General features: G+C 39.0%; 1 protein-coding gene across 1 annotated transcript in view; it reads right to left on the reverse strand.

The window, feature by feature from the left end:
• The window catches only part of LOC136051907 (amine oxidase [flavin-containing] B-like), a 51,118-nt gene that overhangs the window by 29,367 nt on the left and 3,214 nt on the right, over positions 1 to 18,537 (reverse strand). The window contains exons 2-3 of the mRNA XM_065741590.1: positions 5,454 to 5,548; positions 4,376 to 4,513 (exon numbers count right to left, since the gene is read on the reverse strand). Of these exons, the coding sequence (XP_065597662.1) occupies positions 4,376 to 4,513; positions 5,454 to 5,548 (233 nt within the window). The remainder of the gene's footprint in view (positions 1 to 4,375; positions 4,514 to 5,453; positions 5,549 to 18,537) is intronic.

An 18,537-nucleotide genomic window follows, 5' to 3' on the forward strand; every position in this document is an offset into this window, starting at 1 on the left:
ATGCTTCATGTTTCACCCAGCATTTGGCTTGAAAGACCCCTCTGGATGCATGCAGCATCTAACTGCCTGACTTTTGGTGGTAACAGAACAACTAGCAGGGCTTATATCATCCGTCACCACATGAGGAATATTACAGATGCAATACACCATCCCAAAAGCTAGCTACCTAGCTAATCGCTATCACTATCCGCAGTTTGCAGCAAGACAACACAGGGATGAAGAGGAATAAATGGAACAGTCAGTTCCCACAATATGAGGAAATTCCAGGAAGGACCAGTTTATTAATACCCTATCAACAGTACTGGTGGAAAAAAAGTTCTGGAAAAAAGTGACAATGAATATTAATGGAGTAGGGGACCTACCACAAACTAACGATCAGATTTTGAGACACAAGTTGGTCCTGTAGTTAGTAAGGGGAGTCTTGTTGACAGCCTGGGCTGGCAGTTTTCATGCAAGCTTTCCAATAGTGAAAATGGGATCAGAGTGTGCTCAGCTAGTATCACAGGAAGACAAAAGGCAGATCATCCTTGTCATCTATGAAGGAATAAAGTTCTAAAAAGATCGATTTGTCAAACCAGACACAGAAATAAATGTTCACAATTAAATAAATTAATTTGTTCACAAATAAATACAAATAAACAAATATTCACAAATAAATAAATACAAATAAACAAATGTTCACAAAACACAGAGCAAGCCAAAACTGTAGTTACCTTACTTAGCAAAGGAACCACTGTTACACTTGATAGCAGAGATCTGTGCCTTAAAATGCAAGAAGTTTGCATGGCTATTGGGACTGCACAAAAGCCAAATGCAATTTGGATTAGCCAAGATAATCCATTCACAATTAATCCCACACAATAATTTTAAGTAATGTCATATTTCAACATATTTCAACTCTCTTTCCAGAGAGTCTTACATAGAAAAGGCAAAAATTATGTGGGCATGCTGTTTGCCTTGTTTTTTGCATATAAAAGCTGTAATTTTGGTGAGAGAAATATAAGCCAGTGATGAAAAGCTGCAGATCTACCTATCTAAGATAGGTCTCTGAATACTCTCTTCAGTAGCTAAGGAAAAATCACCCAATTTTAAGAAGGATTTAGTGTCTGCCTAACAGTCCAAAGGGACTACTGTTAGGAGATTCTGATATCTCATACTTTTGCTTCTTAGATCTGGATTTATGATCCTTACTTAGGTTATGCTACTGAAAAGCGGTGTTCATACAGCAGTTTGCCTACTAAATACAACTTGCAGACCTATACTAATTTTCTCACTTAGACTGATGAAACAGCGCTTACACAAATGAAAAGAGCATACTAATTTCCTTTCAAAAACCATAAAAGACGATGTTTAACAAGAGGAAGGAAATAAAAAAATATGTAGGGCAAGAAATATAATTTTGAGTTTCTGTGAAGATATCAAACATAATATAAGTGAGCTCAAAAATACTCTCACAATAGAACCTGGCATTAAAAAAAGATTAAAGGGAAAGAAAACACACAATTCAATCAAGTTGGTAAAGCTTAATTAGCAGAGACACACCTAGAGATCAATAAAATGCATTCTTTTCATTTTGTAGTACAAAGAAGCTGCATATATTACTTGTATTAAAAAGCCTCTAAAATGAATTTAATTAACTATGAAAGGCTTGATTTTGCCCTTGGGTACATGTAAAAACAGCAGCTGATTTTCCAAGATGCATTCTGATGCCTGATAGTGTAGTTAGACAAAAATTAAAACCTTTAGGTTTCATTGCCTCTCCGGATTCAGAGAGAATGTGTGGTCCAGAATTTAATTAGATTTGTCTATAGTCATGAAGCTTGGACCAGCATGTGAATTCAAATTTGCACAGACCTTCATATAATGTGGAATCTGTTTTACAAGGTATGATTTGAGACTATAGTTTGGATTTCAGGGGACACACAAGAGTGCTGTCCATTTGCAGGGAAAGCAAGGGCAGCCACGTGGCTGAAGTAAGATCTGCATAGGCTGTACTATAGTTACAATGAAAGGCAAAAGTTCATAGATTAATGCACCCATTTGTACATGTAATGACATACATGTTTACTGTATAGCATTAATATTCTAAATCTTTATCTGTAATTCCTTAACTGTGATAATATTTTTCCAAGGTTGTATAAACACAGCAGTAAAAAAAGTAGTAAAAGATTAAAAATGAATGAAATTCAGAAATAACAAGGAAGAGCTACTGACTATGTGATATTTTCTCTCGTTAAGCCCTGCTTAGCTTCTAGGGAGTCCTGGCACAGTTCTCTCCCTTGCCATTTCTACCTCGTTTCCCTTCAGGAGCTCTCCCACAAGCAGCCGCCACCAAGATGTGCAATATCTCTCCTCAGTTGATTTTCAGTAATTCATAGAAATGAATATGACTCTAAGCAGGATAACAACACTGTGACACACTGGAGTCTCGAAGGATTCTGCTACCTCCAGAGTCTCTTTCTATAGGTCTGCATAAGGCATGGTGCCAATCTCACACATACCTGCCAAACTTCAGACTACCGTGCTTGCATGTGTAGAACTACATTTGCCACATCCCCCTGGTATATCTAAGGACATCACTGGCATTCTACCAGCATCTATCAGCAGGTCACACCACCAGCACACGAGTGTAGGAGCGAGCCCAGGCCTTCAGTCTTTTTTGCAGATCTCCCAGGTTCTGTTTGCACCAGTAACTCATGGATGCAGACTTTAGCCAAAGTGCCAAGTATCCCATATCCCCAGACTTGGATGGCTTAAATGCCTTCTAGAGTAGAGCGGCTTCTCTCCACTCTGGATCTCTGGACACAAGTTGTACTGCTACATAACTTCCCTTGACTTGAGCCTCAGTGCCTGAACAGGCTTTGTGGGCTCAGTCCTCTGTTGGAAAAAAGCCTTTCTGCCACAATGCAAAGCCATTCCTATACCCAGAAAGTGCCAAGGCACATCCTTTACTGACAGCCTAGGATACATTCCTGAACACTAGCAAGTTCTGTCATTGCTGGGTTGGGAGGAAGGCTGAAATTCATGTCTCACACCAACACCCTCAGCCCTATGCTTAAAGGTGTCCGTAGATGATGGCAAAATGCTGTTTGCAACTCAACCTACCTCAAGCAATTCATGTGTTAAGACATTTCTGGTCAACTGAAAGACAGATTATCTTTGGAAAGAGCCCAGACTTCTACTTCTGTAGAAGTTCTACTCACTCTAGAAATCTGTTGGAAAACAAAAGGTCATTTCAACCAGTATACTAACATCAGCATCCTTCCCAACAAGTTGGCTACTAGAGACCTGAAAAGAAATTGTGGTCTGGCCTGCAAGACAAGCAGCCATGCTTGTGCTGGCTGCTGACAGATGAGGTCCCCATATCAACTCTAGCTTTTGCAATACCAAGTATGTTTCAGTGACTTCTGACAGTATTTTGGAATGCCACCATGCTAGGAGAGCAAGGTTGTCCTGACAGTTGATCATATTGACTGGCCATGTCAACTGTCTTTTAGCATCAACTTTCCCCTCACAGCGTGACTTGCTACCAAAATGGAGGAGACCCTGAAAGCAAAATAGTGTGAAGAAGCAGAAAAAAATTGCCTTTGAGGATGATGCTAGAGGCACATTTAACAAAACAGTGTGGACGCACTCATCAGTTCTACCACAGCAGGACTAAATGTTGACAGTCATCACAGGAAAGTGCTTTGAGAACACACTTCTTTTTCATAACAATTGAATGGGAAAGATACTTCAAAACATATGGCAGAACACCTTTTCTCTATTACTGTCAGCATAGAGATGTCACCATTTTCTTTAACCTTTGACCAGACAACAAGGATCATCTGACAAATATTTTGCCAGTCACTTTTCATAAGCATATAGTAACGTTAATTTCCTCAGAACTAACACAGAACGTTTTTCTTCTTTGAGAGTGCAACACCCACATAGAATAATATCAATTAGTATCAAGAAAGGAGGAAAGAATATAGGAACCTTATCCTGACAAACATTCAGTCAGACTCCAGATACTCCCACTTCCCAGACTCATGAAAGGGCCTTTCAGACACCTCATGTAGAATATATAAGAGAGCTGGCATATATAGAACAACTGCAGTTGTACTGTTTGGAAAGAATGAAACTTTTTGAGAGCTTGTAACTACGAGCTCAGACTTGAGCCAAAGCACCAGCTACCAGGATGCATCTACATAAATATGCATGCATATAGCAACTTTTATGACTTCTTCATTACCAGCCTACTTATTTTTCTTCAAGAAACTCAGAGGATGCACACTTAAACAAGTATATTCCACTGCAGCATGGCTGGTAAACAATAAGAAAGGAGATCATTACAATTTGTCTGTCTACAGCAAAACATTTAAGAGCTTCTTACCTTCACATGATGTATCAGGTGCTCAACTTCATTCACTTTGTATGTCTCTATTCCTAACTCTTTAGATAACCGTAGAAGGCGATTTTGCGTTGGCCCCACATAGGCTCCTCCAAGGTCCACATATTTAACTTGTTTATTCTAGTATATCACATACACACACACACAAAAATGAAATAAAGAGATGCACCTCTTGCAAATAGCACACAAATTAAAAGAGCAATCTAAAGGAATTATTCGAAAATTCCTCTCACTATAGAAAACTCTTTCTTGGTTAACTTCAGGAGTGGAAATTATTAAGAATCTCACATGTGGATTTCATAACCAGCTTAAGGCTATAAAGGAACAACAGGCCTCCCAACAAGCATGAGAAAAAAGACCTTAACAGAGAAGATGGAGTCAGAGATATCTGCACAGCTCTTATTTGGTTACGCATCTCACCAGCAACTAGCTCAAAACAGTATGCTGGGGAACAGCACAGGTAAGGTTTTTTGATGAGCAGAGTACACGTAGTTCTCCCAGGTCAAGACAGGGCACATGGTAACGGAGTAAAGAAGACTAGTCCCCAGTCACCTCTGCCATTCCACTAATCTATGTCACTCTTCACAGGCTTGCTAAAAGTTCAGCTCAGATCCTTGATATTCATGACACAATTGGCCTTTATGGATGTCTTTAAATAGATACTTTTCCTGAATCACTCCATGGGAAACAACTTTAAAACTTAGCTAATCACATTCTCCTTCCTGGAGGAAAAGACTAATGACTCCAGTGCCTGCAGATAACATGGAAACATTCTGTCCCTATCATTCTGCCAGTCTTTTCCTACTCTTGCTTGTGTAGTATCAGTAAACTTCCCATCTGCTACTGCTCTGCCAAATTTCCCATAAGATCATCCTCGAGCACATCTTCTAGCAGGTAAGTTAAATACATACATTATGTATAGTACTAATATAATGTATGTATAACATACATATATATGTATATCATGCATATGTATTAATTGTTAATTTCACATTGTATACATGTATAGTATAAACTGTGTGTCTGTGTATACAGTATAAATGAGTTTGGAGATAATTACCTTTACAGTGAAGGTTCTTCCACCAACCCTGTCATTGGCTTCCAGCAACACAACATTTAAGCCTGACTCAGTCAGTAGTTTGGCTGCTGAGAGACCTGAAAGACAAGAAAAAGAAACAAGGTAAAAAAATGAACTAGGAGCTAGCTTCACCCCTTAAAAAATTTCTTTATATATTTCTCCTTCATTTTGCTTTTCTTAAAGCTGAGACATCAAGAGAGGGAGCAACGGGAGAACATATCATTTTAGTTCTGATGAAATAAATCCCCCCCAAAACACAGAGAAAATATCAGTCGAGCCCTTCAGCAAGTGTTTCAAACCACTACAGAAATTAAGGGAACTACAATGGGTATAGACAAGGGGAACACAACTTGCAATGTCTCAGCTTCTTAGAATCACCACTGTCTTACACTTCCACATGAATAAATTAAGATTTGTATAATCCAAGGTTTTTATTTTGGCCACAAGTGGGTGAATTTCCAGTAGGACAGTAAGCAACATACTCTGAAGGGCAGTGTGGACTTTCTGCATGATAAGATGTGCTGGATTAAGCTAAGCACACACTAGACTAGAAACCACACTCACACAGCATAATTTTGTTATCCGTTCTGACTCACTGCCTTGTCACCATTGGAAGGCAATCAGTTTCCTCTTGATGTCTTAGTACATGCAGTTTTTGAAAAGGAGGAGGGAAATGAAGAGTCAAAGGAGATTGTTCCAAGAGCAAGGCAGCCATGGAAGAAATGCCAGAAGCACTAGCAGGAAAAACAGATGGCCAAAGCCAGCATGGCAAAACTGAATGAAGTGACAATGATGAAAACAATTTATATAGCAATCCTGGATAGACAGAGCATTAATGAGAGCTACTAAAGGCACTACATAACATCTCAGTGATGAACTATTAGCTTGAGACTAGGAGATCCAGGTTTTGCTCCCAGCAGAAAAGTAGCTGAGCAAAGCTGGTTAAATCAATTAAGCTCTTCATTTTCCCATGTCTAAAAAGAGATGATGTACACCTGTTCTTAAAAGACTTAGGCATTTTCTGGAAAACGAATAAATAAATAAAGTAGTAGGAGTTTCTGTTAAAAGATCACATTGCTCTGCTTTCACTTCCAGCTTCATGAACTTAATTTATCTTAGGTTTTCATGTAAATGCTGATGAGTAGAAAAAAAAGCCATCGATGATACTGGTATCAAGGTCTTTCCATAATTCCTTATAAGGAAAATCATATTATAAAAACATCCAGCTTGCTTATTAGCCTTGACTACTCTCACAAATATCTAAGGATGTCAAGGAAGAACAGAATATAGAAAACAGTTGTGGTGAGTAAACATGGCCCAGATCTTCAAACAGCTTTCAAGAGGTTGGTTCTAGGAGGAAAAATAGACAACAAATTACCTAAACAAACACAGCTTACCACGCAAAGAGAAAAAAAAAAGAAAAAAATGTTGCTCTTGAGCAAAGACAAATATTTGATCAACTGGGACAAGTTCAGTAGTATTTATTAATAATTTACAGATGAATATATGATCTCAAGGCTGCTATCAGGGAAGGTTTCTGCTGGCTTATCATGCTAACAGATATTGACTTCTCAGTTAATACTACTCAGTAACCAACACTGATTAAGCAATATGAGATTCGACTTTCTTAATGAAAATCTAATGAATAAACATCTCAGTTCATCTGGGAAAAGAACAAACTTATTCCCAGGAGATGAACAGACAAAGAAGCCTGTGAAGAGATGGCTCCCCAGACTCAAGTGGAAGGCAGATTGCTTTACAGGGCTCAGCACAGACACCAACACATCATTTCCCTATGCACCTCCCAGCCACACTATTGTACTCATCTCTCAGCTACCTACTGTTTATTCCCCATTATTTATCTGGGGGCAGGTGTCATTTTCCTTTTCCATACGTACACAGATGTACCTCCTGGGGATGGATCAGTCTTTCCTGATGCATAAATAAAAGACAAAAAAAAATCAGTGTCAGGGTGTCATGCTGGAATGGGCTGCTCAGGGAGATGGTGGAGTCACCATTCCTGGAGGTGCTCAAGAAATGTTTAGATGTACTAAAGGACATGATTTAGTGCAGAAATACTGGTGGTTGGTGGATGGTTGGATTGGATGATCTTGGAGGTCTTTTCCAACCTTGGTGATTCTGTGATTCTAAGGAGAAGGACAAAGCAGAGCTTCCCTCTCCACTAACAATGACTGTTCCATGCCAATTTCCAGTAGATTGGATCTCCATAAGAACAGGGATGTTTCCTTGTACCTTGACTCTACAATGAAAGACTACAGGCACCATCCGACCACTTACTCCATACCAACGGCTAATAGTCCACCTCCTTCTCTCACTTACATTGCATTAATTGATTAATACTAATGCACAAGAATCAATCACAAGACTTCACAAGGGGTATGCTTTCAGAAGTTAAGAATTGCTGTGGGAAACTCCTACAAATTACAGTCTTTTCTGGCCATGAGACAGAGGCTGGCCAAGAGGCCATTATAAAGAATGAACAGAGAATCACTGAGAAGTTTAACCCTTCACATTCCAGAAATGTTTCCAGCTCACCTGTTCATCACTCACCCATCACTAGCCAAGGGACAGATCTTCACTTTCTCCCCGTTGCTCAAAAGAGAGGCAAACAACCATATTCAAACATAAAGTTCATATGAAAATGTGGCTAGTTCTACTGTTACTCCCATTTCTTATACAATTCTTTGTCACACAGCAACATCTTGCTCTCCTCTCTGGAGATTTTTCTGCTGAGTCTGATCTACATAGCAATATTCAATAAATGAACATTTAAATTGCAATCTGAGCCACTTTAGCCACTTGACTGGGGACAAGAATTTAGGACAGCATCCACTGCAGGACAGCTTATAGAAGTAAAACAGAATATATATATACACACACGTATTCATATATATAGTGAAAAACATGGCTAAGCAACCCCACCTGCAGTTCCACTAGGAGAAGTGATACACAGACATTTAGTGCAAACAACAAAGAATCAGAGATGCTAGGTTTTATCTGAAGCCTCAGACTGAAAGCACCATTGTGCTTAGATTATGGTAGAGCAGGCAAGCCTTCATCTGTTACCATGGCAACCCGTTATCTAAATGCAACCACTTGGAGATGTTGGTAGGAGATTGCCTTCCAGGGGATGCTATAATGTAAGTTCAAGCCACAGAAATTGTTTTTCCATCTTGCAGTACTTTGCATGCACACAGATCTTACTCAGATGTAATAATCAGAATTATTTAACATTACTTCCAACTTCTTTCTTCCTTCCTTGATCTCTATGTGCCAACTAAGCATCCTAATGCACCACTTGATGAAAGAGCTTCATCATCACCACCTCATGTCCTAATCTTCACAGTTTCCTTATATTAAGAGAATAATTAATGTGTATTTATTTTTTAATGGTAATCTCAAATTTCTGTGCTAGGGCATGACCCATACTCACATTAGGACTGATGAGCACGATGAGTCATGCTTTTCCATGCATTGTGGCCTAGAGTCAAACCAACCTGACTACACAAAAAGAATTCTCTAAGCACAATTTTTGAAAAATTGATCTTAATGTTGTAACACCAAACTGATTCTGTTTGGAAATTATCTCCAAAAAGCGTCACCAAAAAAGACAAGATTGCAAATTTCACCTCTGAAACTTCTCTAAATGGTATTTCTGTGTTTGTATATGGATATTTGTATGTGTGTGGATATACCTCTGTCATACTCTGAACATATAGATGAATGCACAAGAGCAATCCCATTAGCAGGATGTTCTTTCTCCTTCAGGCTATATCCAATTCCCTTGCAGTGTACTAAGGATAGGGCGAGTAACTTGGAGGCAGAAGCTGTACATAACATCTATTTTTTAAGATATTCCTGTAGTTCCCACTGTACCTTCTCTGAATTGCTCACTGTTCCATCATATCCCTCATATTTACTATATTTTAAGAATAAAATCTCTTTTTCTCTCATATACGTTATTATAAAAATTATCCATAAATTCTTAATTTTTTATCAGGGTGGACGAGACTGAAAGTACTACATCTAAACCAATGGCATTCACCTAATAGCTTCCAAGATGGCTGTTAGAAATTCGTTTATTTTATAATCTTATAATTTCTCTCACCAACCAAAATTTTATTTTGAGCAGGCTGCCACTGTATTTGTATTGCATTTGCTTTGAAAATTTGAAATGCTGATTTTGCATACCCACCTACAGATTTCACACCTGGATTTCCTTGGAGTCATGAAACTCATTGATACTTATCTTCCTTTATCTACGTGGGTGTTTTTTGTTGTTGTTGTTGTTGTTTTTTGTTTGTTTGTTTTTTGACACCAGAGCTATGTTTCCAACATGCTGGGCAGAGGAGTTATAATATTTGTAATATGTGCCACACACGGAGCTGCATATAAATGTTGGTTGTATGGGCACGCTACAATACCTGGAGGCATTTAAGAGATGTGCGGATGTGGCATTAAGTAACATGGTCTAGTGATGGGACTATGATTGAATGACCTTCAGAAGAGGCAAGCAGCTGACTAGAGGGGCGTGAAATTTAATTTATCTTAATGAAAGCAACAAGTCTCAAATGATGACAAAACCTGAAGTAGCTAGTAGCAGTGATAGGAGGCAAGGAAATATGATCAAATTCTGCCAGGAGAGGTTTAGATTGGACATCAGGAAGAACTTGATAGGAAGGGTGGTGAGGCAGTGGCACAGGCTGCCCAGGGAAGGGGTGGAATCACTCTCCCTGGAGGTGCTGAGAAATGTGTAGACTGGCACTAAGGGACACGGTTTAGTGGTGGGCTTGGTATTGTCAGGTTGATGGTCAGACCTGATCTTATGGGTCTTTTGCAATTGGAAAATTGGAATTGCATTGTATCCAATAAAACAAAACACCCATCTGTCAAAATACATTACAGAAGACATTCCAAGGAGAACCCCCTTTTCTCGTGGCTAACACAATCACTATGCTTGACTGAGAACAACAGAAAGAAACAAAGATGAATACACCCTAAGCAGTTGAGGTAAATGTAAGGAAAAGCAGATAAACACTCCTTCAACCAGCCTCTGTCTAAGTTCCTAGCATCTAAAAATGAATTCAGTTAAAGGAAAAATTCAATTTGCTGCTGTTTAGACCTAATTACTCTGAAATTCTGAAATACTCAGGGCTTACTCTCTGATCTGCTTTTCAGAGTTGCCACAAAGAAAAAAACAACAAACCTGTTAATTTCAGTGCCAGGTGCACAACACAGCATAACACTGCAACACTGAAGCAAAATAAGGGATGGGGAGCAGAACCAGAGGAAAGACACTTACCTACCTATAGCTGAGCAGCCATTTGGCACCTGCGAGTTTTCTCCTTGAAATCTTCCATGGTTTCTTTATTGTATTATTGTGTTAGGAACAGCAGTTTAATAGCACTGTTTTTGTTTGTGTTGACCTCTCTAATGAACAAAATCCGATTACTGCTCTGCTGCTGAGAGATTGAACCTGGCATTTGTTACCTTTACCTCTGTCACTCATGATCATAACCCAGTTAAAATATTTTAATTGAAATAATGGCTTAAGACAATGATGCCTGTAAGGCATTCTAATTAAGGACTGCAAGCAAAAAAAGGAAGAAGAAAACACTAGCCTGGGGTCTGGGTGAGATAAGATGGTAGAGCCATTTTTTGCACCTTCCTTCTCATTATGGAACAGTCAAGCAATTTTTTGTTCTTGTGAAGAATACTTTTCCTTCGTAAATTCAAGGGATGTGTTCAGAATTGTAACGGGAGTCTTACACCAGAGATAGCTAGGGCTAAGCAGCTTGAAACTCAGCTCACATCAGACTGTCCAAGCGCTTTCAAAAATCACGGCATGCATAAAAGAAAAATAAGTGAATTTTCCTTCTTCACTGCATCCTTAGTTGTTTGCAATATAAGGTTTGCAGCATCCAGATTTCTCCAGGAGATGGCAAAAAAAACCCAAAGGGATGAAATGCAAAGGGCTACATACTGCAAATCAACAATACCTTTTATTAACTCAACTTTTCACTTAGATCTGTATGCTTTTAAATGCGAATGTACCCTTGTTAAAAGGGTACAATTTGAGCCACATCTACACAGGTACTTCAGTCTCATAGAAGAGAAAGACAAAATCACAGTTCAGAACCTCATTACACAGTAGAGCTATGTCTGGAAGTTGTTGCCTTGGTTATACTTTACGTTTTACCTCTATGCATTGAACAGCACAATGAAAGGTATCAAAGCAACATGTAGTTTCAGTGTGGGGAGAAATACTCTCTCTTTCTAAGCTGTATTACTATGCAGTGATGAATGTCTCCTACAGCATCTGAGAGTTTAAAAAAGCAACAGTTTCTGAAACCCCAATGAACAAATAAAGATGTTATCATTCTACCTAAAAGGTGAATTTATTTAAAACATTTATACACAGAACTTAACATTTCTGCCTAGGATACAGCACTTTATGAGCAAATATAATTATTCTTGTTAACATTTCATTGTTGAGCTGAGGTAATGAATACTTCCATCCTTTGAGCTGGCTCCATAACCTTGTCACTGGGGTCGGGATGAACGTCCCAATGAGTCAGCACAACTTTACAAGAGCATCAATCCTAATTCCAGCCCTCAACCTCACGTGATCTTTTCTTCCTGGCAGTGTTTGCAGATGATTCATCCAAGGTGCAGGGAGGTGTATTTATTAAGCAGTCTAAATTTGCTCAAGGCTTCGCACCTTGGAAGCAATACAGAGAGTCTGGCTAGCAATGAGTGAGACAAACAAACTGGTAGCACCTTGAACTCAGACCCTGCTATACGTGGAACGAAGAAAACTTGTTGTGTTTGTGTGGAAACCCACTGTCTTCCACACAGTTCTGCTCAAGCACTGAAACCACAGCTGTCTTACCCTTGACCAGGGCTTCTCTTTATTTTTTTATTGTATTTTTACACTTGAAGTTTCCAATGAAACATTAGACTGACAAAACTAGGCACTCCAGCATTTCAAAGGATGAATACTTCTAATATCCATCATTTACTGGGTGCTTTGTTCATTTTTAGGGCTTTTAGTATCTTATACATGGAATGTTACAGATATTCAATGCCCAGCTCATATTTAGGTCCCATGCCTAAAAGAGTCAGAGGTCACTTTGTATGCTCCAGTTACGTAAATATTACATGCACATGTATATATATATCATATATGTATATGTGTGCGTGTGTGTGCACATATATGTGGTTATATTCCCCACAGGAAAGCTGGGAAGGGACTTTTCAAAAGAATAGTGACAAGACGAGGGGAAATGGCTTTAAACTGGAAGAAGATAGATTTAGAGTAGATATTAGGAAGAAATTATTTACTGTGACGATGGTGAGGCACTGGAACAGGTTGTCCAATGAAGCTGTCTATGCCCCTTCCCTGGAAGCATTCAATGACAGGCTGGATGGGGCTTTGAGCAATCTGGTCTATTGGGAGGTATCCTTGCCTATAGCAGCAGGGTTGGAACTAGATGATCATAAAAGCCATAGAATCATAGAATGGCCTGGGTTGAAAAGGACTTCAAAGATCATCTAGTTTCAACCCTCCTGCTGTGGGCAGAGTTGCCAACCACTAGACTAGGCTGACCACATCCCTTCCACCCCAAACCGTTCTATGACTCTATGATATGCTAAATAGTTAACATTATTTTTATTTCCATTATTATTATTTGTATTGCAGTTTTATCTGACAGTTTCAATCCCAAGGCCTCCTTCAGCTTAGAAAATCCTTTTTCTGCTACTTTACAACTTACACTGCTTCAAAACACAAGCAGAGGAAAGAAGCAAAGCAGATGGAGATAACTGAAAGATGAGGTAGCAGTACATCAAATGTATCATAGCATTAGAACAAACAAAGCTTAGCACAATGACCTTGTGGCATGACTCAGCCCATTCCTGGCTGAGGCACTACAAAGGTAGTTTACTAAAAGCATCCTTTTAGGCATTACTGTTACATAGAGATATAAAAACAAATAAAATGTCAGCCAGATTTACTCTGAAGAAGAGTTTTTCTCCTACACTGTAACGTGGGGAGAAAAAAAAAAAAAAGGCAAAATTATGCAGCACTTCCTTAGAAGAGAATTGCTCATATGATATTGTAAACCTTGCATGTCCTTAAACACATTACTACTTATTTTTAAGTCTCCTAAGGAGAAAAGTAAATACAACATCAAATACATTTTGTGTTTATAAAAAATAAAAATAAATTAAAAAAAAAATCAACAGATTATCACTCTCAGATCTTGACAAAAGAATTTACACTCTTCCCTTTCCTCACTTCTGCTCGTTACTTAGCATAGCACACTTGTTCAGCTCCTAATGAAGCTATTAACTCATATTGGAACAAAAGAGGTGCCTTGGTCTAATATTCAATGATCCAAACACAGATCTATCACTTGAGCAAGCAGGGTACAAGTTTATAGGCCATCAGGATATTATATGGTATGAGCTGGCTGTTTGATCAGCTGTTGCTAAGCGCAGTCCACCATGAAGACTGTATTCAATGTTTTACGTCAATGGCATAATTCATCTACAAAAACTAGCTGGCTGAGAAGCAGAAGGCTACAAAGGCATATTTAGGGTATTTTTTGCTTCTCATTCTCAGTTGAGTTGTATTGTAGAAACAGGAAAACATGATGTAGTTGAATAATGGGACACATTGTAACAGAATATATAGTACAGACATAATGTAATAGACAGAAAGACTTCAAGTGAATTAAAACTTCGTGGAACCCCTGAAACACTTGAAGCAAGCAATGTCAAACAGAGGTCACTATCCTAATCCAATTTTTGCAGGTGCAAGTTGCCAAAGGCCCTGATGAACCACAGCCAGATTCTTCACTCACTGCTAAGCACACAGAGCAGAGGTACAGCAGTGAGGGAATGGTACAGCTGCACGCTCACCTTACTCAGGCATAATGAAAGATGGCACACTCAGATGGGAAATCAACCAAGCTTTTACTCAGAAACTCTTCAGTTCACTAAGACAGCTGCCTGTTTACCAGGTCTGTACAAATTCTCGGGTACATTTTGCTGGTAGCAAGGGCAGCATGGAAAAGGGTAGGGAAGAAAAGAACAGATGGAAAAAAAGATGAATTTAATTCCTTCAAGCAGATTTGTCCCTAAAAATATTTTACACTTCTTGGAAGCCTGCTCTCCCCATAATTAACATTACCACTGTTTCTTGATTTTAAAGTCAAGGCAACATTGATGTGGCTTGATTGGCACTTCCCAATTTTTTTGCTAAGCCACCCAGAACTCAGCATCTCCTCAACTGAGATATTGAAAACTGACAGGAAAGAAGAAGCTGGGCAAAATACAAATGCACAGATGGGTCACTGAAAATAATACTAGACATTCATGGTTCAAGTAACAAGGTACTGTAGTGTGCTGTTATTGACCACTGAAATCAGGAAAACGTATCTTCAAACAAGTATCCTACATAAACCTTAAACACATCAGCCTGTACACAGACTAGTCAATTAGATGAATGATCACATTTTAACAAACCACCTCATAAAGCAAGAACCTTAATATCTGACATAAGTTTACAAGGATAAAATAGCTTATCAACCCTGGAGGAAAATCATGTTAAGTTCAAAGACAGCTACATAAAAATTAAATGATCGAAACTATAATGACATGAATGCAATCTCCTCGTGAAATTAAAGCCCAACTAAATGACAACTGATTTCAGAAACAGCATTACTGAGTGCTTTATAAATACATCAAGACAAATCCTCTCTCAAGGAAAACTAATGAACAGTTTTCAATCCACCATGGCATGGCTTAGAAAACTTTGATAACTTAAGTAAAGTTTATCACTGTAGCTGCTAAGGAAGGGAGATGAAACACAAAGACAAGCTCCTCCTGTTCTGGAAAGGAACAGTGAAACAATATTGCTTTTTGTCTTTTAATTAACAGAACTATTTAACTACAGCTGTTGCTTGTGCTACAGAGAAGCAAAATGCATCAGTGGGAAGCATGCCAAAATCACCCAGATTGTTTACACACACAATAGTAACTTCTGATGAGAAGCCTTCCTGGTTGACTGAATTATGTATAAGACCTAATTCATTGTCATTAGCTGCTGTGTGAGATGTGTAAACAGAACAAACTCTCTGCTGGTTTATGATACTACATGCGGTGATAGAAGTTTACTTCTGGGATAATCAGGCTTTCTACTAAAGCAATACAAACAGGCCTACTTAGTTTTTTGCCACAGCTCTCCACCTTTTAGAAAGGCTAACACCACTCACCAGCTCTCTTCAAGCCCTTGGATACTCCTGAGATCACATTAGACATCCTGAACACACCAAGGATGGAGCCAGAGGCTGCTCCTCACAGCCTCTCGGACTGTGGGCAACAGAGTTTGACCTGAACTTGTGTCATGGTGGTATACATCTCTGCCATTTGGTGGAGACTGACACTGCAGCCACTTGCCACACTGTGAGGAGCATGCTGAATTGTGTGGCTTTAAAATTACTCCCATCCTTGCTGAAGCCAAAGAGTAAGAAGGGCAAAACAAAATTCTTAAGAAGGCAGAACTTATCTTTTGGCAACCTATTGATGCTACAAGACAATAACAGAAAGAAAGAATAAAACTAGGCAAGGAGAAATGGAGACAGGAGATGCAGGTGCATATCTTCAGTCAGGGTGGCACAGCAAATTATTTTTGACTGCATTGCCATGGAAAGAGAACACAAAAGTGGGAAGTCTACTCTTTCCACGTTACTACTTTTGAACTGTATAATTATAAGTATTTTAAGACAGTGAATTTGCAGTGCCTATGCAAGATAAGGAAAAGGCTGAGGTTCTCAATGCCTTCTTCACATCTGTCTTTAATAGACAGAGCAGTTATCCACAGAGTACTTGCCCTGACCTGGACGTCCGGGACGGGGCACATAATGCACCCTCTGTGATCCAAGCAGAGACAGTCAGAGACCTGCTCCTCCATCTGAACTGCCACAAGTCCATGGGGCCAGATGGGATCCACCCAAGGGTGCTGAGGGAGCTAGCAGAGGTGATTGCTGAGCCACTTTCTGCCATCTATCAGCATTCCTGGTTATCTGGAGAGGTCCCACAAAATTGGAGGCTTGCCGATGTGACTCCCATCTACAAGAAAGGCCGTAAGGAAGACCCGGGGAACTACAGGCCTGTCAGCCTGACCTTGGTATCAGGGAAAGTTATGGAGCAGATGATCTTGAGGGAGATCACATGGCATGTCCATGGCAACCAGGGGATCAGACCCAGTCAGCACAGGTTCACAAAGGGCAGGTCGTGCTTGTCCAACCTCATCTCCTTCTATGACTGGGTGACCAGACTGGTAGATGAGGGAAAGGCTGTTGATGTAGTCTACCTGGACTTCAGCAAGGCCTCTGACATGGTCTCCCACAGTATTCTTCCTACAAAGCACTTTCATTCTTTCCTATATCTAAATTCCTATTGTTTGTCAAAAATACGTAATTCAGCAGTATAGACAAGAAAACAACTGCGAACTTTGCAGTCTGTAACACTAACGTAAACTGCTACACATAAACTTGAGTTCACCAGCAGTAATTTCTGTAACAGTTATTCAGGAATCTCTTGCAGAATGTTTTGGTATCCTAACTCACCTTTTTTGTTCCTTCTGAGGTGATTTTCTTGCTTTGTTGTCTGTATGTGATGAACTTTCCCTAATACCAGCTTTTTGTAACAGCTAAATAAGTTAATGGAAAAGCTTTGCTTAATGATGCATTGCTTTGAGCCTTGGGAGATGAGATTGCTCCTTCAGACAGAAAGGAAAGCTTCTTATCAAATCAACTTTCTGATCAATTAGGAGGTATCACTGAATGACATACAACTACTGTCCCTTCTACCTAGGCTACCAGCCTAGCTCATGGCATTACTCAGCTGCTTTCTGCACTTCTTGTTATGTATTGCCAAGGTTTGTGTGAAAAATCTAAGTCAGTTGGCAGTCTCCACTTAATTGCTTTGTGTTCCTTTGCAGTAGCCATGAACACAGTTGAAAACAGAAGAAAGAACTCCTGATGTCAGGGACAGACAATTGAAAATATGAACAAAGAGCTTCAATTGATAGAGAAATGTCCAAGATCCTCTTTGCCTGTAACATCTATTGAGAGTGGTACTCCTCTGCAGAGAAACTTGGACATAGTCACAGTCCCCTCCCAGAAGAGTCCTATCCAATGCATCATGCATGGTTATTTCAATCATGCCTGTTTGTTTTTCAAACAGATAGTTAGTATAGGACTGCTAGATTGGGAATATTCTCCAAGAATAGTGTCTTGTCTGGCAAACTGGATTTTTTCAAAAAAGAACTAATATGATACTGTAAATTTCCATCAGGGAGAAAGGAAATCACCAGTAAGTAAGCAGGGGAAGTTATGCATCTCATATATACCTATCTTACATTTTGTTAAAAAAAAAAAAAGTTTTTTTACCTGTTTTGTTTTGTGTTTTTTCTAAATGAATTGAAATTGACTTACAGATGGAGTGAGAGATACTGTAATCATACAATGCATTAAACCTTCACACAAATAAAGAGAAGGACTTGAAGAGTACAACCACATGTCAATAACGCAATTATAAAATATTTACATTCCTCTAAATCTACCATTTCAATATAAATATTTTTGTTATGGCAGGTTTTCATTCAAGAACACATCAAGTTTCTTGTGAACGAAAAAGCAATAAGTATACTTAAAATGATATTCACTGTAAGTCCAAAAAATACTTTGCCTTTCACAAAGAATTGATTAACCTCACTTTGATCCCAAAATCTATGCAATAGTAATTTAAAAGAAGCATTTGCTTAAGTATGACGGGGTATGAGTAAAGTAGTAGCAACATAAGGTTAAAATCAGTTCTTATGAAACAATGAAAAAAGGTTTCATGAGTAAAAGCAGGGAAAGGAAGGCAGTTTTGAAAACATATGAAGGAAGTTTTTAAGTGAAACCTTTGACCACCTTCCAAAATCTAAGAAAATTTCTTGAGTTTTCTGTTGCTTCTGAGAAACCAGAAGATC

Source organism: Cyrtonyx montezumae, unplaced genomic scaffold (assembly GCF_038088225.1).
Source record: "Cyrtonyx montezumae isolate F1298 unplaced genomic scaffold, pur_monq_1.0 scaffold_3, whole genome shotgun sequence".
In the NCBI taxonomy this organism is placed as follows: Eukaryota; Metazoa; Chordata; class Aves; order Galliformes; family Odontophoridae; genus Cyrtonyx; species Cyrtonyx montezumae.